General features: G+C 41.5%; 1 protein-coding gene and 1 long non-coding RNA gene across 6 annotated transcripts in view; one reads left to right on the top strand and one right to left on the bottom strand.

Moving 5' to 3' along the window:
- Positions 1-370: 370 nt before the first annotated feature.
- LOC116640712 lies at positions 371-22,822 on the top strand. 2 transcript variants are annotated; one of them, XR_004301047.1, is made up of 4 exons: positions 371-494; positions 1,690-1,810; positions 6,957-7,189; positions 22,725-22,822. It is a non-coding gene; the product is annotated as an uncharacterized LOC116640712 (long non-coding RNA). The 2 variants fall into 2 exon arrangements; XR_004301046.1 differs by lacking the exon at positions 22,725-22,822 and having other exon boundaries at positions 6,957-8,094.
- Positions 4,045-23,231, bottom strand: part of GANC (glucosidase alpha, neutral C) — a 71,100-nt gene continuing 51,913 nt past the window's right edge. For 3 of the 4 annotated variants that reach the window (XM_032417881.1, XM_032417880.1, XM_032417882.1), the window contains exons 17-25: positions 22,834-22,935; positions 20,857-21,100; positions 19,385-19,449; positions 17,934-18,010; positions 13,674-13,748; positions 11,566-11,679; positions 10,025-10,137; positions 6,485-6,588; positions 4,045-5,898 (exon numbers count right to left, since the gene is read on the bottom strand). In XM_032417881.1, the coding sequence (XP_032273772.1) occupies positions 5,789-5,898; positions 6,485-6,588; positions 10,025-10,137; positions 11,566-11,679; positions 13,674-13,748; positions 17,934-18,010; positions 19,385-19,449; positions 20,857-21,100; positions 22,834-22,935 (1,004 nt within the window). In that variant the 3' untranslated portion in view covers positions 4,045-5,788. The remainder of the gene's footprint in view (positions 5,899-6,484; positions 6,589-10,024; positions 10,138-11,565; positions 11,680-13,673; positions 13,749-17,933; positions 18,011-19,384; positions 19,450-20,856; positions 21,101-22,833; positions 22,936-23,231) is intronic. The other variant, XM_032417883.1, reaches the window with a different exon arrangement.

Here is a 23,231-nt window from a genome sequence, read left to right as displayed (position 1 = left end):
CGATACTGAAAGAGGTGTGAAAAAGTGAAAGAACCCTGCCCACAGACCAAACTCCAAAATTGCGATTTTCTCTATGGCTATGGTGATCGGATTCATGTTTTTTTCTTTAAGGTTTTTATTTATTCATTTGAGAGAGAGAGAGAGCGAGAACACACATGCAGGAGCGAAGGGGAGAGGCAGAGAGAGAGAAGCAGACTCCCTGCTGAGCAGGGAGTCTGAGCAGGCTGATCCCAGCACCTGGAGATCAGGACCTGAGCCGAAGGCAGACATTTAACAGACTGAGTCACCCGGGCACCCCCAGATTCACTGGTTTTAGTTAACCAGGATACAGGGCTCAGCACAACTTTAAGACAAACTCTTGGTGACAGACTGCTTTCTCCTCTAGGGAGCCTTTAGGAGAATGGCCTGATCTGGGATTGGCCCTGGTCGTGTTGACACATGGAAGTTCACCTATTCTGAAGTGAGCTGTGCCCGGAACATAGTTAGTCCTACAGGTCAGTCTCAAGTACAATCAGCCTCCTTGGACAGACAATGTCTTGGTACCTAGTCAAACTGGAGCCAAATCTTGGGATCACTTCTGTGAGGAACCGACCACCTCAGATTTACCACAGGCAGGATCTTCTGGATAACTCAGATCTGGGGAGAGAAGGACGGTGACCAAGCCGGCCTGCCAAATGCATGAAGGACTTTCTCTGGTCCCTATACAGGTCATCTGCCCTAAAATAAATGCCCCCATCAACATGTAAACATGTATTCTATTTCTTTTTTTTTTTTTTAAGATTTTATTTATTTGACAGAGAGACAGTGAGAGAGGGAACACAAGCAGGGGGAGTGGGAGTGGGAGAAGCGGGCCTCCCACGGAGCAGGGAGCCCGATGCGGGGCTCGATCCCAGGACCCTGGGATCATGACCTGAGCCGAAGGCAGACCCTTAACGACTGAGCCACCCAGGCGCCCCACGTGTATTCTGTTTCTTAGTGTGAGCCCTCCTGAAGGCTCTCTGGTCAGCTGCTGCCGTCAGGTAAGACCTCTGTGGTGAAGGAACAACAAAGTGCTGCCACAGTGTGGGTGTGTAAGGCCAGGGGCTGCTGGCCTGGTGCTCAGAGTACGACTGAACTCAAGAGCTTTGCCGTTTGGTGTGCATTAAATTGAACACAACCCAAGTAAGTTGAAAACAAAGACCTTTTTATTACTTGTTACAAGTAAGGACGGGAAGATAGCTCTCAAAGTACTGTCTTCCTGTGGGGTTAGTACAAGAAGCTTTAACTCTGTATTGGGGGGCAGGAGCAGGGAACTTGTATATACATTAAGAAACTTAGAGATATTCTATGCTTAGGCACTTTGGTTCAACTGAGCATGCCTAGCATGTCAACATGCTAGTGCATACATTGTATGTTCAAAAATGGCAGAAAACTCAGCCCATGGGAGGAGATCTTAGTATTATAATGAGCTAAAGTTAACTTTAGGACAACTCAAGGGGGCTTCTTTGGCAGGTCCTCAGCTCCAAACCAGCCTAAACTGGCTCACATAAGAGGCCATCTGGTGAACCACCTGGCTGGAGAGTCTCCTTGGCAAGCTGCTGGTTCTGCAAGACAAAGCACATTGCTTCCCAGCTTTTGTTCCTTCCCTCTCCTCCCTTCTGCTGATGGCTTTCAGCCCTCAGATCTGAGTAACTCCGCTTTGTGTCCTAGCCAACAAGAGGATGGGATTTGTGTCCCTGAAGTAGAGGACTTGACGTGGCCCAGCGCTTCTCAGGTGAAGAAGAGCTGATCTGAGGAACATTCTGAAGTGGTCTGCAGCATTTGAATCCAGGTATGTTCTTTTATTAACTTGGTTTCATCCTATTTTATATGCCACAGCTTATAAGCTTTTACAATACTAGAAAGCAAACAGTTTAAAGCTGTTAGATATTATAGAGATACGGCTCAACTTTTTTTTTTTAATAGTTTAAAACATAGGAAAGTGGGGCGCCTGGGTGGCTCAGTTGGTTAAGCGACTGCCTTCGGCTCAGGTCATGATCCTGGAGTCCCTGGATCGAGTCCCGCATCGGGCTCCCTGCTCGGCAGGGAGCCTGCTTCTCCGACACTCCCCCCTCTCATGTGCTCTCTCTCTCTCTCTCATAAAAAAAAAACAAAACAACAACAAAAAAAACATAGGAAAGTGGAAAATACAGCATAAAGAGTTCCTATATATCCTTCACCCAATTTCTTCAATTATAACATTTAAACTCATTTTGCCTTTTTCTGTTTTGTCTCCTTCTCATACATACATACATTTTCTGAGCCATTTGAGAATATGTTAGAGATATGATGACTCACTACCCTTTAATACCTTAGTATGTATTTCCTAAAAGCAAGGAAATTCTTCTATATAATTATAGTATAACCCTCAAAATTAGGAATATTACCGTGTAATCAAAAGATCCCATTCAAATTTTGCCAACTGTCCCAATCATGCCCTTTTAGGCCCAGATTCCAGCCCAGGATCACACACACATTTGTTGTCATGTCTCTTTTGTGCCCTCTTCAATCTAGAACATTTCCTCAGACCTGTTTTTCATGGCCTTTACATTTTGAAGAGTATAGGATGTCCCTCGATTTCAGTTTATAACTTTTACATAAGTGAAATCACTCAAACATATAACAAAAATGTTTCTTCTATGTTGATGTACATACAGATTGTTATTTTAATAATTGTATAGTATTCTGCTGTATGAAAGGGCTATATTTAACCAGCCCCCTGTTAGAGAACACAGCTTATTCCTAGTTTTCCACAGTGTAAATCACACTGCAATTAGTAGCTCTGAGCAATTTATCTGATTTATCTGAAGTAGAATTGCTGGGTTAGAGTATACAGATTTAAAGTTTTGACACTATTGCCAGATACTCATCCCGAGAGGTTATACTTATTTATAACTCCACCAGTGATGCACGAGAATGACTTGTCCCCACACCAACATCAGCACTGGACATTTTCACTCTTTTTCATCTTGGCCAGTCAGGCAAAAAAAAAAAAAAAAAAATCATTTCTTTGATTATTAATGAGGCTGAGCACCCTTCATGCTTGTTTTGTCTGTTTTACTTTATTTTACGAATTACCTTTGCCTGTTTTTCTGTTGGGCAGTTTCTGATTTTAAACTAATTTGTCAACTCATTCCTTGGCATTTAAGCCTTAAGTAGAGACACATCATGCATTTGAGAGCTTTGTTTCAATCCCTGTGGAAATTATTCTAATTCTTACATGAAATCCAGTTTCCTGAGTAACATGTCAAGAATTAGCCACAACAAGGTAATCGAACACCTGCAGGTCAACTCACCCCCACACAGCGCTCTGGGCACAGCTGCAGGAACAGGGGGTGGGGGAGGGGGAGAAGCAGTAAAGGGCAGAGAACAGTTAACACCCAGACTATATTTCTCTCCACTCAATGTCTCTAGGTGAACGTTTCAGTATCATTCTGGGTCAAGGTAGAGCAGTTTCCCACAATTTACTAGTTCTTATTCATTCCTTCCCCCCAAAATACTTCACATGGAAGAATAAATGCAATAGATGTTCATCTAAAGATAGGTCTTAATTATTCAACTTTAAATGCTATTAAAAGCCATCACTTATATTAGGTAAAAGCACCCCATTTTCAGTTTCTTACTGTAGGTTGCTAAGGTAAGTCTGAAGCTGGGAAATACTGCTTCAGCTAATGTCACCTTCCTCCCTTCTCCTGAATTGCACAACTTACAGAAATAGCACAGAATCTGCAAATGTTTGTATGAGCCGACAAACGGTGCAAAGCCCAAATCTCAACTGATATAATGAAACGTGTCCACGAGGAAATGCACAATGTCTACTACGTCTAGAGGGAAGAGTCCTGTCAGAAAAGTAAATCAGAAACAAATACATTCAATTCTTTTTTTTTTTTAAAGATTTTATTTATTTGACAGAGAGAGAATTAGCGAGAGCAGGAACACAAGCAGGAGGAGGGGGAGAGGGAGAAGCAAGCTTCCCGCCCAGCAGGGAGCCCGATGTGGGGCTCGATCCCAGGACCCTGGGATCATGACCTGAGCCGAAGGCAGACGCTCAACGGCTGAGCCACCCAGGCGCCCCAATTCTCATTTTTTAATCAACCAAATCCATCAGTTAACCACTTGTACCCAATAGTTGGTGAAAGCCAAGGATAACGCTGCTCTGGCCAACAGAAGACAAATGTAACGTGCTCTTAAGGAACATGCACTCTAGCCAGGGAACAAGACAGACAAGACTGAAACGTTAAGGGACCACCCCTGAGAATGCGAAGTAGAACACACATTGTAAGTGCAGCAACATTTCAGAGATGGGCAAAATCACTGCTCACGGGTACAGGGGCTCAGGGTCGTTAGGGTAGTTAGAAAGGCGTAGTGGAACAGCGGCATTTGGGTGGGGCCTGAAGGGATGGTAAGGTTTGCACTGGGGGGGAAGGGGGTGGGTACGGCGGCCCAGGGACCACAAGGCACAGAAGTGGCAGTTGGCAAGCTGCTGGGTGAAGGACACGTGAAAACGCGCACTGGTGTAGGAGCGCCGAGGACTCAGGGCCGCCCCACAGATGCTGCGGCCAGCCGCGGGCGGTCCCTGGCGGCTCCTGAGGGACTGGGCTGTTGGAATGTTCTAGCCCATGCCAAGCCATATCGGAGCCTGAGGGAAAAGGAAACCTCAGTAACACCGATCCTGTCTTTATTTAAAATTTTGATATTTTGTTATTATTTTTTGCATTAATTTTGATTTTTAAAAAATACTGCATTAAAATATTTATTTTGATGATTGCATTTTTTTTGTATCCCCTTAAATTTTTTGCTCAAGGCAAGTACGCTTACCTCACCCTCCTCCCAGCCCTGTGTTCTATTTCTGAAGATCAGGAGTGGGGAAATGGATATTCATTTTATTATTAATTATAAGCTATAGCTTACTCATGTTACAAATATTCTGTGGCTAGTAAACAGTATTTAATAAAAACAATTAAGATAAATTAGGATTTTAAGAAGATTAATTAGGAACTTTGAAGCCCAAAAAGTATGACAGGGAGAAGAATTCTCTTTTGCTTCCGAGTCAGTCTTTAGGGGTGAGTAACTCTCTGTTGCTGCGGTGTATGCAGTACAAGCAGAAAAGGGTTGTTTTGCCCAAGTCTAAGTGGGTGAAAGGTAACTGGGGGGGGGGGGCGGGTACCAGAGGCTGCTGTCCACTTGGAGACAGGCCTCGAGTAACTCAGCTGCTGTAGCCGGCCTGACTCTGCTGCGTGGCCTGAGGCAAGCTTCCACAAATGGGCCACACAAGGTGCGCTTGGCCCAAATCTCACATAAACAGACCCATCCAGGGGCGCCTGGCTGGCTCAGTTGGTAGAGCATGCGACTCTTGATCTCAAGGTTGTGAGTTCAAGCCCCCATTTGGGGTAGAGTTTCCTTAAAACAACAAAAACAACAACCACCACCAAACAAACCCATGCAGCTATGCTCAAGGAGAAGCTACTCATTGGGCCACAGCGTTTACCACAGCACCACGGTCCAATAAGCAGTGGAAGATTAATGAACTCTATAAATGTCGCAGGGCTCCTTGCATCTAGGAGAAGAAGTGGTGTTTGACACAGAGAGTATGACTAGTACCTCTCAAAATGTAAAACCTGAAGTCTATTCTCATTAGTAAGCTGCTGATCAATGGATACTTTTTAGCCAGAGAAGTCAATTAGCAAGCAGCACAGATCTTAGAAGAGGCCAAGGGCAAGGCTGAAAGGTGCAGGCTGCTTCCCACACTTGCCCCGGGTACACTGCACCATCATCGGACGTGGACCTCCCAGTCAGCGCCGATGTTCAGCGACAGCTTTTCCAGCCGCAGGGTGGACATTTGGGCACAATATGTAAAAGCCACAGGCTCATCTTTACCATCTAAATATCAAGACAGGAAAAATTTGATGAATATCTAGGAGAGAAAAATCTTTCCTTTGAATCTAAAATATTTCTGACTCGATCATAAAACCTGATACCCCACCTGGGAGAATCCAATTTAATATCACTTTTACCCATGAATGTCCATGAATTTTTTAAACATTAAACACTCCATCATTTTGAATGCAAGATTGGTTGAAAGGAAATTGTAAGGAACAAAGTGATTTATCCAAGAAATTCAGTAGATAAGAAAGGATATAGCTCTTTAAATAACTCCATAAACATGGGTAGGATTCTCTGGGGCTTCAGACATCTACAGTCAAAAATACATTCAGAGAAGCTACAATATTATTTCAAGCCCCAAATAATTTCCCTTAGAAAAATATCAACAGCTTACAGTTCACAGAAAGCCCAGTTGATGAGGAGAAGCAGGATGGCCTTGCTCCCCCTAGATACCAGTATATTTGACCTCCATCAGAAAGTGCAGGGTCCACTTGGCTAAGCATGCTACATCAGTTTTAGGACTAATCATTTCTTTGCTGCAGATACTTCCATGTTTACAAAAACAAATGACCTGTTTTCTCACCAGATGAACGGGTGGTCACAGAAGATGGCTGCTTCTTGAGGCCTAGGACAAAGATCTGCTCCACCACACACTTGCTGGGATAATGACCTCTTTTGTCGGCACAACTGGAATAGATAAAAATGGTATTAGGAAAATGAGAGGAATAGGGGTTTGGACTGGTTATTAGGTCAACATCCTAGCCTTGGGAGTTCCCCTCCCATCTTTCCCTATGGAGGCATGAACCATATGGTTATCATGTTCTAGGATGAAGAGATGGAAACGATGATTCCCTGTGCCGAGGACTGCCTAACCAGTAGACAAACCAGAATCCATTTAACAAGCCATTTGGAGAGAAATCACCTAAGGACACTGAAGTCTCAAATGTGACTTGGACATTGCAATCAGATTTTAAGAAATCGGATACTTAATGAATTGCTGAATGGGCAGATAAATGGGATTAATCAGAACTTAAACTGAATTTTTTATTTTTTAGAGAGTGAAGAACAGGAAGATGGAGACAATAAGGAAGGAAGGTTCACAGAGGGATTGAAAAATACTTCAGAGAAACTCCAGACCAAGATGGCAACATAAGAGGCCCCTGAATTTCCTTCCTCCCACAGATGCACCAAATGTAAAGCTGTGGAGCAATTCCCTCTTAGAGATACAGAAACTAGCTGAGTGACTCTTATACATCAGGTGACTGAGGAAATAGCCACATCAAATCAGGTAGGAAAGGCTGAAACACGCTCACCGTGACCACCACCCTGGGGACAGTGCCATACAATTAGGAGGGGAACTCCCAACTTCTCCCTGAAGAGTGAAAGGTTTGGACCACACTCCTACTGCCCCAGTGTTAAGGCCCCCACCTGAGGTATGGGACCCCAAATCACCTATCAATAATTACTTTAAGTAACTTGAACTAAATCCTCCAATCAATAGAGACAGAGTTGCTGAATGGTTAAAAAGTCAAGACCCAACTATATGCTGCCTATAAGAGACCCACTTCAGCTTTAAGGACACATACAGACTGAAAGTGAAGGGATGGAAAATGATATTCCATGCAAATGGAGACCAAAAAATAGCAGGGGTAGCTAATATTTATATCAGACAAAACAGACTTTATGCCAGAAACTGTAATAAGAGACAACAAAGATAGTTATATAATGGGTCAATTCACTAAGAGGTTATATAACATTTGTAAGTATTTATGCACCCAGTATTAGAGCACCTAAATATATAAAGCAAATATTAGCAGATCTGAAGGTTGAAATAGATGGCAACACAGTAATAGCCGAGGACTTACATACCCCATTTTCAACAATGGATAGATCATCCAGACAGAAAATCAGTAAGGAAAATGTGAACTTAAACTACATGTTAGACCAGATAAACTTAATAGATATATAGAGAACATTCCATTCAACAGCAGAAAAATACATATCATTCTCAAGCACACATGGAACTTTCTCCAGGACAGACCATACGTTAGACGAAAAACAAGTCTTACCAAATTTAAAAAGACTGAAATTATATTAAGCATCTTTTATGACCATAATGGTAGGTGAGTAGATATCAATTACAAGAAGAAAACTGGAAAATTCACAAATATATGGAGATTAAATAACATGCCCCTAAATAACCAATGGGTCAAACAAAAAATTAAAAGGTAAATAAAATATCTTAGATTAAAATGGAAATATAATATACCAAAACTTACAGGATGCAGCGAAAGGAATTCTAAGGGGGGAGTTTATAGCAATAAGTGCCTATATTAAGAAAAAGAAAAATCTTAAACAATCTACCTTTACACCTCGAGGAACTATAAAATGAAGAACAAACTAAGCCCAAAGTTAGTAGGAGGAAGGAAATAACAAAGATCAGAGTGAAAATAAATGGAACAGAGGCTAAAAAGATCAGTAGGAAAGATCAATGAAACTAAGAGCTAGTTTAAAAAAAAATAAACAGAATAGACAAATCTTTAGCTAGACTCACCAACAAAAAAAGAGAGAGGACTCAAATAAAATCAGAAACGTATCACTGTATGTTTACTATACTAGAATTTAAATAAATAAAATTAGAAATGAAAGAGGAGATGTTATATTTGATACCTCAGAAATACTAAGGATCATAGGAAACTACTATGACAATTACACGCTAATAATATATTGGATAAAATAGAAGAAATGGATAAATTCCTAGAACATACAACCTACCAATACTGAATCATGAAGAAACAGAAAATCTGAACAGACCAATTACTAGTAAGGATACTGAATCTGTAAACAAAAAACTGCCAACAAAGAAAAGTCCAGGACCAGATGGCTTCACTGTTGAATTCTATCAAACATTTAAAGAATATCAATCCTTTTCAAATTCTTCCAAAAAATGGAACACTTCCAAATTCATTTTATGAGGGCATTATCCTGATACTAAAGCTAGCAAGGACAGTACAAGAAAAGAAAATTACAGGCCAATATTCTTGAGGAACACAGATGTAGAATTCCTCAACAAAGGACCACACACCATGATCAAGTGGGATTTATTTCTGGGATACAGAGATGCATCAACATAGGCAAATCAATAAATGTGACACATTACCTTAACAAAAAAGGATAAAAATAATATGATTATTTCAGTAGGTATAGGAAAAGCATTTGACAAAATTCAACATCCTTTCATGATAAAAACTCAAAAAACTGGGTATAGAAAGAATGTACCTCAGGGCACCTGGATGGCTCAGTGGGTAAAGTGTCCAACTCTTGATTTTGGCTCAGGTCATGATCTCGGGGTCGTGAGATGGAGTCCCATATCGGGCTCCATGCTGCGTGTGGAGCCCACTTAAGATTCTCTCTCTCCCTCTCCCTCTGCCCCTTCCCACTCCCATGCTCCTGCTCTCTCTCTCTCAAAAAAAAAAGAAAAAAAAAAAAAGAAAAAGAAAGAATGTACCACAACTTAATAAAAGCTGTCTGTGACAAGCCCATAGCTAACATACTCAATGGGGAAAAGCTGAATCAAGATCAGAAACAAGAAAAGGATGCACACTTCTCACCATTTTTGTTTAACATAGTACTGGACATCTTAGAGCAATTAGGCAAGAAAAAGAAATAAAAGGCATCTAAATTGGAAAGGAAGAAATAAAATTGTTTGTATTTGCAAATGGAAATAGGGAGAGGCTGGTAAAAGGGTACAAACTTTCTGTTATAAGATGAATAAGGTCTGAGTATCTAATGTATAAGATGGTGACCACAGTTGACAATACTATATTGTATAACTGAAATTTGCCAACAGAGTAGAACTTAAGTGTTCTCACACACACACAAAAAGTAAATATGTGAGGTGATGCATGAGTTAATTAACTTGATGTGGGAATCCTTTTACAGTATATACATGTAGTGACTCACCATGTTGTACACTTTAAATACGTTAGAATTGTGCTTGTCAATTATTTAGTGAAGCTGAAAAAAATACTCCATAAATGACCATCAATAATTTAAGTAGTACCTTAAAATATTAGCTGTGTTTTTGAGGATCACATATTTAAGAAAGCACACAGCTTTTTACCTGTTGATCAAAACACCTGACAAGAATGAAAACTTCCTGTGCAAGAATTGCTTCTGGTGGAGGTATTGGAATGAATGGCCGTCGTCGAGATAGAATTCACCCATGGCAGAATCCTGGAGAGTGAAACATAGAAACATAGATAGAGAATGTGCTTATATAATAGCTTACTAGGAAAAGCATGTCACCCCCTAAAGGAAGTAAAAAATTTGTGAAGAATTTTATTAAACAAAAACTTAATATTCAAGCTGTACAATGTAGTCATATAAATATATACATTCAATACCCATTAGTGAAATAATATGAATAAGGAAGTCACGTAAGAGGAGCTCAAAGAGTTAGATCTTGTTGAAAAAAATTTAAACTACAAAATATGGTCAGTGGCATAGGTGGCTTCTTTGAAAAAAGTTCACAGAATGAAACTAAAGCTAAAAAAATTTAGTATATAATGGATGAGATTAGCTATCTTTAGAAGCCCTCCACTTACAGGATAGCATCTAGCTCCTATTTCCTTTCAGTAGGAGGACCCCTCTGGCATGTCAAACAAAGTCACAGCACACCAATGGCCGTTTACTGTTCATTGACAATGCTTGATGTGCTATGGATCTTGAGTCTCTTGTATTTATTCTGTGGTCTGAGGCTCGTAATTTGGCCCAATAAGAATGTCTAAGTGAAACAGATGGGAAAGCAAGCTTAATTATTTTATATTTGCATAAGAGTATGAATTTGTGTTCAGTCCTGTAGAAGAGGAAGAGTTTGTGTTGGTACTATAGGTGGGCAAATGGACAGGAAAGGAGTCTGCTATAGGTTTCATTTGGCTCAAAAGATCTTCTAAAGGGGTGCCTGGGTGGCTCAGATGGTTAAGTGTCTGCCTTCGGCTCAGGTCATGATCCCAGGGTCCTGGGATCGAGCCCCGCATCAGGCTCCCTGCTCAGTGGGGAGCCTGCTTCTCCCTCTCCCTTTGCCTCTCTCCCTGCTCATGCTCTCTCTCTCTCTGTATCTCTGTGTCTCAAATGAATAAATAAAATCTTTAAAAAAAAAAAATCTTATAAAAAGGACATACAAATTCTGGATCCTTCTGAGCTTTACCCCAGATCTTAGTTGTTTGAGCCATCTGATGAGAACAGAGTCATTGTGTGGGGCTGGTGTTCCTGAAATGTTGCATAGATATAGGCACCTTTTTATAGGAGACTGAGTTTTAGGGCTAATCCATGTGGCAGGCTGACTAGGCCCAATGGTCAGTTAGTCCAGTAGTAATCAATGCCAAGCTGCAGAGCACCAAGGGTCACAGTGCCCCGGAGGAAATTTTTATCATTTCTAGTTCTTAGAGTTCTCTTCAGAACAATTCCAGAAAAGCCAGGTAAGCTGGACAATGATTCAGAAGTGATACAAAACTTTGATTTCTAGAAAAACATCAGAAGCACCCATCCCATCACTGGGGCTTATCATTTTTACATAGTGTCACATACTCAAAAGGCCACTACTTCTGTAAAGAGATAAAGTAGTAACGAATGAGATGTGTAAAGGTAACATTTTCCAAATACCTTAGTGCTTAGAGCCACCCGGAGTCCATATGGGGAATCAGTCATGTAGCCTGTGGATTTTCCTATAGTCGTCTTTATTGGTATTATACTTCCACCTCGCTGAAATACCGGTATCTATAACAGAACAATATGCTCAGGGAAGGAGTATTCATAGAAAGCAATTTCAATGTAGAATCTAAAAATATTTCATTATACAAGACTCCCATTCTTTACAAGTATAGACTCAAAGGTGAAAGAAATTTGTGAGCACACAGATGGAAAATATGGAAGCCATGGCATTAAAAGGAAAAGAGTTCCAAGACTAAAAAGTGGTCCATTTTTTAATTATCAGGGAAACTTCTCACCCTTCATCAATTTGTTATCTATTCTGCCTATCCTATCAGTAGTTCCTATTTTGTATTTTTAATTTTCTTGCCAAATAATACACGTGTTTATTTCTAGGGCCCTGCTAAGGAGTGAGTTTTTGTGCCTGTGTAAGTAGGCCCACATGTATGTATGTGTGCATATAAAATATTATGGTTTCTTGGTTTCAGGGAGATGACTCTGTCCTTACTAGAGTCTACACTCTTCCTGCTCCCTGCTTCCCTGAATCACCAGGGTGACGGACTCAATTCTGAGAGTAAATTTGTGAAACTTCTGTTGTAGAGGCCACCAAAGACACCTGAAGTGACTCTAACCACAGGGTTATAAGCATGGCCCATACCTATGGTTCTGGAATGGCATTCCCAGCAAGGAAAGCCCAGGAAATTTCCTGCGTCCCCATACAATCCTCTGTAAGGAAGCTCTTTGGATCATACGGGGGCTTGTACTTCGCTCTGAGTACAAGAGGGAAAAAGTACAAGAATATAAGTGAAGTTGGGAGTGACGGTGGAGTAAAGATGTCCACCCTCTGACTCACAGTTGGCAGCAAGAAGTAAAGCACATTTATCTCCCCCTCATCAACCAATCACTTCTTCTTTTCTTTTTTCCCCAAAGACCGAGGTAGTAAGTTAGTAAAGAATGGGCTCTGAAGTGGGAGTGCGGCTGACCTGGGGTCTTATCTCAGTTCTGCCACAATCTAGCCACAGCCCCGGACAAGTAATTTAACTTCTCTGAACTCAGTTTCTTCACCTGTAAGCACGAGGGATTGGAGTAGATGAATGTTAAGGTCTCTTTTAGATCTGAAAGTTGACATCTGAAATCGTTTCATTATGGAGTTCATACTACTGATAACAGCTTTAAAAAATAACGTCAATATATCTGTATTAATCCTAACACTACTTAGGGTCTGCAGTAGTGGTTGTGATTTAGCAGCAAGAGCAAACTTCCCTTCACAAGTTCAGTCTGGATGGGCCCCCTTGACTCTACCATCGTAACTGACAGCCTTCCCTTGGGCCTAGAGGGCCAGGATTACAACTGAAAACTCATGTTTTGTGACTTGGTCCTGTAGGAGGACATTCTGTATGGTGTGTGTGGTGACCGCCATTTTTACTCTGTTTTCAGAGTTATTATTTTTCTTAGGCGTACAAATGGAAATATATGGGGAAGAGCTGTTTGTCCTTGATGCTTCATACTGTGAAATCAGGCTATATGTGGATACTTTTATCTCACGTTTTCACGGCTTTATTGGTGTAATTCACATGCCATACAACTCACCCATTTAAGGTGTACACTTAAATGTTTTTAATTAGAACACTAATGCCCTTGGTTCTTTCTATGTAGGCATATGGTATGGACTGAATGTGTCCCCCCAAAATTCATATGTTGAAGCCCCAACCACCAATGTGACTGTATTTGGAGACAGGGCCTTGAAAGAGGTAATTAAGGTTAAATGAGGTCAGAAAGTGGGGCCTTAACTGATAGGATTAGTGTCTATAAGAAGAGACATTAAGAGAGCTCACTCTCTCCCTCTGCCACGTGAGGACACAGCCAGAAGGTGGCTGCCTACATGTCAGGAAGAGAGTCCTCACTAGGAAGTGAATTGTTGGCACCTTCATCTGGGACATCTAGAACTGTGAGAAAATAAACTTCTGTTGGTTAAGCCACCCTGTCTGTGGTATTTTATGGTGGCAGCCCAAGCAGACGGATATAACACAACAGGTAAAAATAACAGCCTGAAAATGACTTACGGTGTCTAAGGCTACCGGGATCTTCACAGTACGTGCCCCTTCCCAATGAGCAAATGTTTTATAGTCATACCAGACCTGGAAAGGAACAGACCCTAATGAAAAAGAGTATATGAGCAAGTCTGCTCACAATCTCATTATTCAGTAAAGCATTCATTTATCTGGATTTCAAGTAACCGGAATGCTAAAATAAGTATAATTTAAAAAAAAATCTTAAGTCGAAGTTAGCAAGAACATATGTTTTTAAGAAGACCCCAAAAGGACTAACCTAGTACTGTGATGGATTAAGTTCACTAAAAGGCCATTCATTTGTCCATCCATCCATCCAAGTTATTTACCCAACAACCTATCACATGCCCAGCACTGCTGGGCACGCATGAGTGAACAGAAAGACAGAGTTCCTGCCCTCATGGATTTTATAGTCTGGTTGTCTTATAAACTTAATGTGTTTATAGTAAAAAAGATGATGGAAGAAAGGAAAAGCAGTAACAAGGAAGAAAAGCACACTGTGAGCAAATAAATTACAAATGAGGCAGGAGAAAAGGGAAGTGTCAGAGAAGGACACAGACCCAGGAGAAAGACAAATGGAAACTTGGATCGCTACTATAGTATCATTTTTTAGCAGAGTACAATTCAGGGACAAGGTTCAAATTCTTATCTGGGATCCTGGTCAAGGCGGTTTAGATGCTGAAGTACCAAGAAGGTCCTACAGAGTAATTTGATAGGACAAATCCTTAAGACATCACCACCACCAGCAGCAGCATGGAAACAAAAACCTCTTTTTCTCTTTTTTAGCCCAGTATGATTTCTGGCAGCCACAGTCTATTTCACAAGGTCACCTCCTGGGATTACCACATTCTTTCTAGAGCTGCCCTGTCCCGCAGTGAAGGTGAGAGGGCTGTGGCCTGACCATCGTCAGCTCCAGTGAACTCTCAATTCAACAGGATCAACCCCACCTTGTCTCTGTATTATCTTTGGCTGGATCCAATTTGCTAATGTTTTGTCAAAGATTTCTGTGTCTGTGTTTATGGGAGATATTGTCTTAGCTTTCTTTGACAAATTCCAGTAGCTTCAGATAGAGTAGTGGGAGTGAAAGGTAAAAAATAAAACAAAACAAAAAAATGGACTTAAATAAGATTTTGGGATTACCTGTCTACCATTTCCAGAACTAATTAGAGTAAGAGGTATATGTATAGGGTGTGTACTCTGGTGCTATACACAAAGGTCCCCAGCCTTGGAAGAGTAAAACTGGTATAAAGTACTATGTAGATCAGACCTAGTGCTCAGTCACCAAGCTCCTCAGCAAGTACTTACTGAAGGCCTACTACCTGTCAGGTACCCTTCTAGATGCTGGGGATAGAGAGTGAACATAACAGAGGAAAATCACTGCCCTTAAGAAGCTAACATTCTAATGGGAGAGAAAGATCATCAACAAAACATATCAGTAAATATCTAGAATGTTAAAGGTGTCGGGTTCTGTGGGAAAAATGAAGGATGAAGGGGGGCTGGACAGTACCGGGGCAGTGGGAGTGGTCTGTAATCTTAACTAGGTGGTCAGAGAAGGCCTCACTGAGAAAAAGCTATTCGAGCAAAGACTTCAAATAGAGGGAATGGGTCATCTAGAAATATGGGGAAGAGTGACAACGAGGAACTGTAGGTAGCCCCCTTGCACAGTGTGATGTGGGACTAGCTAACTGGTGAGGTAAAAATCTGGCAAGAAATGGCTTGGCTCCTCTACCTAGGGTTTTGAAGATGTAGTGAGAGAAACAATCACAGAACACTCAGGGAAATAGTGTTGAAGGAATATGTTATACAGTCATTGCAGTGTGCTTGCAATGATGATAGGTCATTAATAAAATGTTTTTATTAATTAAAAAATTAATTAAAAAATTAATCTGTGGCTACGTCAGAAGGGGAGCTAGTTCCTCTTAATGGGAGCCTACTGCTTTGTTAAAATCGACTTGAGAAACTCTCAGTAAAGTGCTTGGCAGGACAATTTATTTAGCTGTTGTTGTATTTAACCTTTTTCTCAGGTTTTTACTTGGTGGGGGAACCTTTATAAAGAGCCCTCATCTTCAGAACTACAAATTACTTGAGAAACCAAGAGGAAAGAACATAATTGATGAACATTCTGGAGAAAAGCCTGGGTACTGTCATATCAATAAAGACAAGCATAGTGGGCTGAAGTGGCCCCTCAAAAAGTTATATGCACTTCCTAATACTGGGAAGGAGTGAATATTACTTTCTATGGTAACAAATTTGATTAAATTAAGGATCTTGAGATTAGAAGATTATCTGGGATTATCCAGGTGGGTCCTAAATGTCATCACATCACCCATAAGAGCAACAGAAGAGGAGACACAGACGCACAGAGAAGGCGCGTGAAGACGGAGGCGTAGATTGGAGTGACGTGACGTGGCTGCAGAGCCAGGAACCACAAGGACGGCGGGCGGCCGCCAGAAGCCAGGACAGAGCCATGGAAGAGATGCTCCCTCAGGACTGCTAGAAGGAACCAAGCCTGCCGACACCCTGGTTTGGGGCTTCAAGCCTCCAGAACTGGGAGAGGATACATGTGTGTTGTTTTAAGCCACCAGGTTTGTGGTAAGTTGTGACAGTGGCCTCAGGAAACTAGCACAAGCAAACACACAAAGCTGGATGGACAGAGACCACTGGCACCGGTGTTTCACGGTATTGCCACGCCAGCACTGGACAGTCCCAAGCAGCGAGCATGGCCGGGCTCAGCGACCTCACCACCTGCCTAGACAGTCCAGGAATAGATATATATATATATTTTAATTTAAACTTTAGTTAATGTATAGTGTAATATTGGTTTCAGGGGTCGAATTTAGTGATTTACCACTTACATACAACACCCAGTGCTCATCACAGCAAGTGCCCTCCTTAAAGCCCATCCTCCATCTAGCCCATCCCCCACCCACGTCCCTCCATGACCCCTCAGTTTGTTCTCTGTAGTTAAGTCTCCCATGGTTTGCTTCCCTCTCCCTTTTTTCCCCATCCCGTATGTTCTTCTGTTTTATTTCTTAAATTCCACATATGAGTGAAATCATTTGCTATTTGTCTTTCTCTGATTGACTTATCTCGCTTAGCATAATACACTATAGTTCCATCCACGTCATTGAAAATGTCAAGATTTCAATTTTTTGATGGCTGAGTAATATTCCATTGTATATATATACCACATCTTCTTTATCCATTCATCTGTCAGTGGACACCTGGGCTCTTTCCATAGTGTGGCTATCATGGACATTGCTACTATAAACATCGGGGTGCATGTGCCCCTTCAAATCACTATGTTTGTATCCTTTGGATAAATACCTAATAGTGCAGTAGGTGGGTCACAGGGTAGTTCTATTTTTAACTTTTTGAGGAGCCTCCATACTGTTTTCCAGAGTCAGTCCAGGAATATCTTGACATGGAGGTCTCACATCAGTTTGGTAACCTTCATGCCTCCTCCCCCTGCCTGTAGAAGCCTGTGGTGATGCTCCAGTGCTCAAGGACTCTCTCCAGGATCTGTCTCCTCCTTGCTCCCCGTTCCATATCCTCTTTTCCTGGTCTGGTGCCCCAAGTTTCTGCCCTGCCTCTTCTCCTGGCCCCTCTGCATATATCCTTGGTCTGTCCCTGGAGGCTGTTGCTGTTCTTCTCCATGGCCCTCTGCTCTGCAGCCCAGGGGCTAATCCTACCTCTTCCCTGGGCCCTGCCTGGGTTCAATGCCCTGGGTTCCAGCAGTGCAGGATGATATTTTATACTGTGATAATAATCAATGACAATAACCAACAAAAGAGCTGGGAGGCTAGAGGAGCATAAAGGAAAGTCACCACTGTTACTTTTTACCCACTTTGGTGAGTGTCTGGAGACCAGGTTTTGGTACCAAAAACTTAGAATTTAGATAGAGCCAGAAACAAAGAGCAAAGTCTTTTTTACTTATGCTTCCCCCCAGCGACTGATACCTCTTAGCAGACTAAAAATTTCTTCTTGTGTTTACAAGGAGTCACTTACACAAGTCCAAGTGTGAAGGTAAAGAACCATGCTGACCTTCCTCGGTGTTCTCCCTATTCATCAATTTCTCCCCACTCTTCCATTGAGGTCATGACCTGCAAGAATCTTCAGTTGCTACAGGCATTTGGGCTGTCTTCACAACTGCATGATGCAGAAATCTATTTCCTAACAGGGGCTAATTCATCAGAATGAAGGGAGGAGATAGGAGACATGCAAGATACATGGCTGTTTGTCATATATTCTTACATCATTTGATCCTGGCAGAAACACATCAACTGTGCTGGCTTTTGGTTCTGTGACTGGATGAACCAATAAAGCACTTCCTGAAAAACAGAGAAGAAATAAAGTTGAATTATCATTCCAAGAGGTCTGAAAACATCCTTCTCCTTTCAGTGCTTCTGTGGTTTTGGAGACCACTCAACCATGAACTTGGTCAAAGTAGAGACCTTGGTTAGTTGAACCAATGATTCATCAGAGAGACGCATTATTAGAAAGAGGTCTGGTGCTCAAACCAGTGACCGTATTCTTACTTATCATTCATCCACTTACGGCCTGTTAGGATAATAGGGAGGGACCCTGACACGGTCTCTCAGTCTCATTTGCACATAGCCGCTAGTGTGCCGGGAGTCTGAACGAGCCGGCGCATTTCTCCGGGTGCGTCATTCCCTGCTGTTACTGATTTTGAAAACAGCGAGCCTACAACTGTTATCCAGAAGTGTGATCAGCATGGATAGGAGTATATCTACGGGCAGTTATCATTAGGAAGGCTGTAATTCTCTTAAAGGCGATCTGGACTATTAATTTTGTTTTGACTGTGGCTCCACATGTATGTAAATTTCATCCATTTAAGAATTTACTCTTTAAAATTGTACAAATATTTACTGAGTTCCGGCTGAGTGCCAGGTATTATGCTAGGCTCTGGAGATACAGTGGCAAATAAGACAGTGTCCCTGTCCTCATGGAGTTTGCAGTCAGTATAGACAGATATTATAATTTAATTAGAGGCAAAAGCACAAAATGGAATGAAAGTTATGTAATAAGAGGGACTGACTTTGACTATAGTTGGGTGTAATTAGCTATTAGAAGCAATTCTGGTTAGGGAAATGTTCTCCAAGGGAGTAGCTATTTAAACTGAGACCTAAGAATGAGTGGAGAGGTAGCACTAGGCTTTTTACATTTTAGGATTTCTGATTTTTAGAAATAGGATGCACCTTTTGGGCAACTCTCTGTTGAGCTTGGTTTCTTGAGTCCTATTCCCAAGATGATAAACCTCCATATCCTGGATTTGGTGGTCAACGCTTGTTAAAGAAGAGGCCACCACCACCACTACCACCAATAACTCTGTTTTGCCCATGAAGTAAGCTCTCTCAATCCTTACTGTAACCATCTGGTCTACTGTTTTCTACTTCCATTCCCTACAGGGGTATCATTAGGCTCAGGAGTGAATCCAGAACAAGAATCTCAAATTGCATCCACAAATAGAATGGGTTTATGTGAAGTTAACAATATGAGAAGTGCTACCTGACCACAGAAGAGAGCTATCAGTCCACTAATACACTAAAAATCTTAATGACAGAAATTTTTTTTTTTGGTTTTCTTGAGATTAGGGATTGATTTTTAGTGCTCTTACATTAGGAAATATAACAAAACATAATTACAGTATTTATCATAATTATAATTAATCAAGAAATGCTCACCCAGCATGTATTCATCTTCCACACCAAAAGTGTCTAGTTCCTCTGGGAACTCTATCCACAGAGGTCTGGGAAAAGAAAAAAAAAATTCTTATTTCAACATCATTAGATGTTTTATTACTATTAAATCACTTTTATTTTCAATTTTATAACTATTCAAAGGAAACTGGAAAAGCCAAAGAGCCAAGATTCTTTTCATGATTTAAGATTTTATAAGCAATTGCTAGGATTAGTATCTTTTTCTAATGTTAAAGAGCTATCTACTTGCTGAAATGTTCCAATGACAGATTGAGAATTCTGGTACCTACAATTTTTCCTTCTGATTGTTGAGTACTAAATACTACTCTGAAGGCAGAATCAGAGCTCTGTACAAGTCCAAATGCCTAACACATTCAGTATGGAACAAATTAAATGTTTGTAAAACCTTATTTTATAATGATATAAAATCTGTGCCATGTTTTCATGCTGTCACTGCCTTTCATGCATGCATCCTTAATCATTATCTATTTAAATGAAAAGAATTGGTTTTACTTGTTTTCAAGCAGGCAACATTTTTGGAGGGTTGAGAAACTGTTGTGTGGTTTTTGTTTTTTTTATTATTATTGTTTTACACAACTATCTAGGAGGCATTTGGGCTTATGAAGATAATAAAATCTTCATTATCTGTGCAGCTGGATATCAACTTAATGGTTCTAACTTTTTTTTTCAACCTCATGAGTAAAGGATATTTTTAAGTAAGAGAAACTTATTTTTAGTTTATTCACTAGCCTCTGTAAAAATATATCACTTTCCTACTGAATAGTAACAAAGCAGTAGTCTCAATGTGGCTGATGTCTAGAGTCACCAGGGAAACTTATAACAAATCTAGATCCTGAGACCTACCCAAGGAGATTCCTAGTAGGTCTGGGGGTGTGGCCTTGGAATCTAGAGTTTTAAAAAGCTCCCCAGGTGATTCTTATCTGAGCCAGGTTTAGGATCAGCTGATCTGGAAGCCTCGGTGTATTATGTGTCTCTGTATCATTCTCTAACCTAGAAAGTTGGTTTTTCACATCCTGCCTCTAAAATAGAATCAGAATATAATTTATACTATGGGAAAAATGTTCACCTCAAACTTGGAATGGTTTAGCTCTAAGGTAAGATACAGCCTAAGACTGGCGGAATAAATTGTTCTTCATGAGAGGATTCTTGTGGATTAAGTAGCGAATTCAGTTACAGTCACTTCCTTTTTCTTTGAAAAATCTGTCTCCTATCAAGTATTAACACTTGAATCACAAAATAGCAGGGGGTCCGGTTTTTCTGTGACCTCAACTCCTTGACCCTGCTCACAGTTGGTGCTCAGTAATCTGAAGGACATTTGACTAAAAACACATGGCTTTTCTCTTGAAATCATTGTGTAATTACCCCCTTCCCCAATGGCCGGGGGTTTTCTGGTGTAGATTGGCTGCTGGGGCCCGCAACCGGGGAAGCCTGTTTACCTCATGACGGGCTGAGCAGCCACATGCGCGCGGTAGAACAGAGAATACCAATAGGGCAGGAGGGTGTACCGCTGCCGGATGGCTTCTCGGATGAGCCGGGTGTGTTCCTCCCCAAAGAGCCAGGGTTCCCGCCGCTTGGTGTTCATGGTAGCGTGGCCACGGAAGAAGGGCTGGTAGGCTCCAGCCTGGTACCATCGCACTAGCAGCTCCGCCTCTGGATTCCCGACGAAGCCGCCTACATCAGCTGATTAGACAGACAGAGGCCGAGTGAGGCAACCGGGCTTCTAACGAATGTTACACCCAGGTAAGGTAAGGGCTTGAAGACTGCCAGGACAAACGTGCTGTGTGTGCACTCAAAGTGCCAGGACAACACTGTGGCCTGAAATTAGGGAGCACATATTTCAAAACTCAGCCTGTTTGGGGATCTGACAATATTCTCTTTGAATCCTCTTTTTCTTATCAAAAGGCCCAAGGTTTTGGGGTGCCTGGGTGGCTCAGTCTGTTAAGCGTCTGCCTTCGGCTCGGGTCATGATCCCAGGGTCCTGGGATCGAGCCCCACATCGGGCTCCCTGCTCAGCGGGAAGCCTGCTTCTCCCTCTCCCACTCCCCCTGCTTGTGTTCCCTCTCTCGCTGTGTCTGTCAAATAAATAAATAAAATCTTCTGGGGCGCCTGGGTGGCTCAGTTGGTTAAACGACTGCCTTCGGCTCAGGTCATGATCCTGGAGTCCCTGGATCGAGTTCCGCATCGGGCTCCCTGCTCGGCAGGGAGTCTGCTTCTCCCTCTGACCCTCCCCCCTCTCATGTGCTCTCTCTCATTCTCTCTCTCAAATAAATAAATAAAATCTTTAAAAAATAAATAAATAAATAAATAAATAAAATCTTTTAAAAAAAAAAGTCAGAGGTTTTACTACAAGATCAACATTTCTGTATGTTCCCAAACCCAGAAATTGCAAAATGACCTGATTCATTAAGTCTGTGTTTAGCCATGTGGTGGGGGTTGACAATTGATTTTTTCTTTTTTTTTTTTTTAAGATTTTATTTACTTGACAGAGAGCACAAGTAGGGGGAGCGGTAGGCAGAGGGAGAGAGAGAAGCAGGCTCCCTGCTGAGCAGAGAGCTGGAGGTGGGACTCCATCCCAGGATCCCGGGACTGTGACCCGAGCTGAAGGCAGATGCTTTTAACGGACTGAGCCACCCAGGCGCCCCTTTATTTCTTTTCGAAAGCAGCAGCTCAAGCAAGATAAAAATTGTAGAACTAAAGAAAAACAATCAGAATTAGAGCTTTAGGTGTAATTTCATGCTTACTCCTTAAGCAGGATACATATTCCTTGTATGTGGACCAATGCCATAAGAAACACATCTATCAAAAAGTGACATTAACTTGCTGTTTTTTTTTTTTTTGACATTAACTTGCTTCTATTCCTACCGAAAACAAGGAACAACTGGAACTAGCTAGTCATGCTGAGCAGCCTCCATATTGAGATTTCTCATCTGCAGAGAATTACTAGGATTTAGGGAAGGCAGCCCATCAGGAAATCATATTTTAACTAAATTTATCTTTCCCAAGAGCGTATCTTTTTTTTAAGTTAAAATATGTCATAGAATTTTAAACCTCCTGAGTAAAAAGCTTTTCTGTAAGGCTGATTTCTGATTTGCTAAATTCTTTGTACTTAATTTTTCTCACTTTGAAGAAGAAAAGGTATGTTTCAGGAAGAGAAACTCAGTTCTCAAGAGCATCTAAGGAGGAATCAGAGAAAGAGGGAAAGAAGCAGTCGGGCTCTCTGATGACTTTATTTCAAGTCCGCATTTCAGACACACAAACTGCTTGGAAGCGTCCTTTCACTTTCCTCATTTTCTTGTTCCCACAGTTATCCCTGCCTGAAACCGCAAATGACCAGGCATTTATGACCAGGCTTGACGGAAAAACACCCTCGCTTTTTATTTTCTCTCACTTCAAGCCTGCGGATATCATCTTACCTCCGCAAAAAGAGATCCCAGTAATGCTGAGGGTGAGTAACATAGGGATAGAAATTTTCAGGTAGCTCCATTCTGCTGTGTTGTCGCCCGTCCACACAGCACCTTGGATCACCGGTAACAAGTTATTTAAAAAAAAAAAAATCACAAATCAGCCCATGCACTTGATTTCATAGATTCTTTATTTGAAATAGACAAGTTAATATAAAGGAAAGCATTTCTTTCTGACCTTAAAATATACGAATTCTGGGGCGCCTGGGGTGGCTCAGTTGGTTAAGCGACTGCCTTCAGCTCACGTCATGATCCTGGAGTCCCTGGATCGAGTTCCGCATCGGGCTCCCTGCTCAGCAGGGAGTCTGCTTCTCCCTCTGACCCTCCCCCCTCTCATGGGCTCTCTCTCT

Source organism: Phoca vitulina, unplaced genomic scaffold (assembly GCF_004348235.1).
Source record: "Phoca vitulina isolate PV1807 unplaced genomic scaffold, GSC_HSeal_1.0 scaffold20, whole genome shotgun sequence".
Lineage (NCBI taxonomy): Eukaryota > Metazoa > Chordata > Mammalia > Carnivora > Phocidae > Phoca > Phoca vitulina.
The sequence above is the reverse complement of the archived record's forward strand: the minus strand, read 5'-3'. Positions and strand labels throughout refer to the sequence as shown.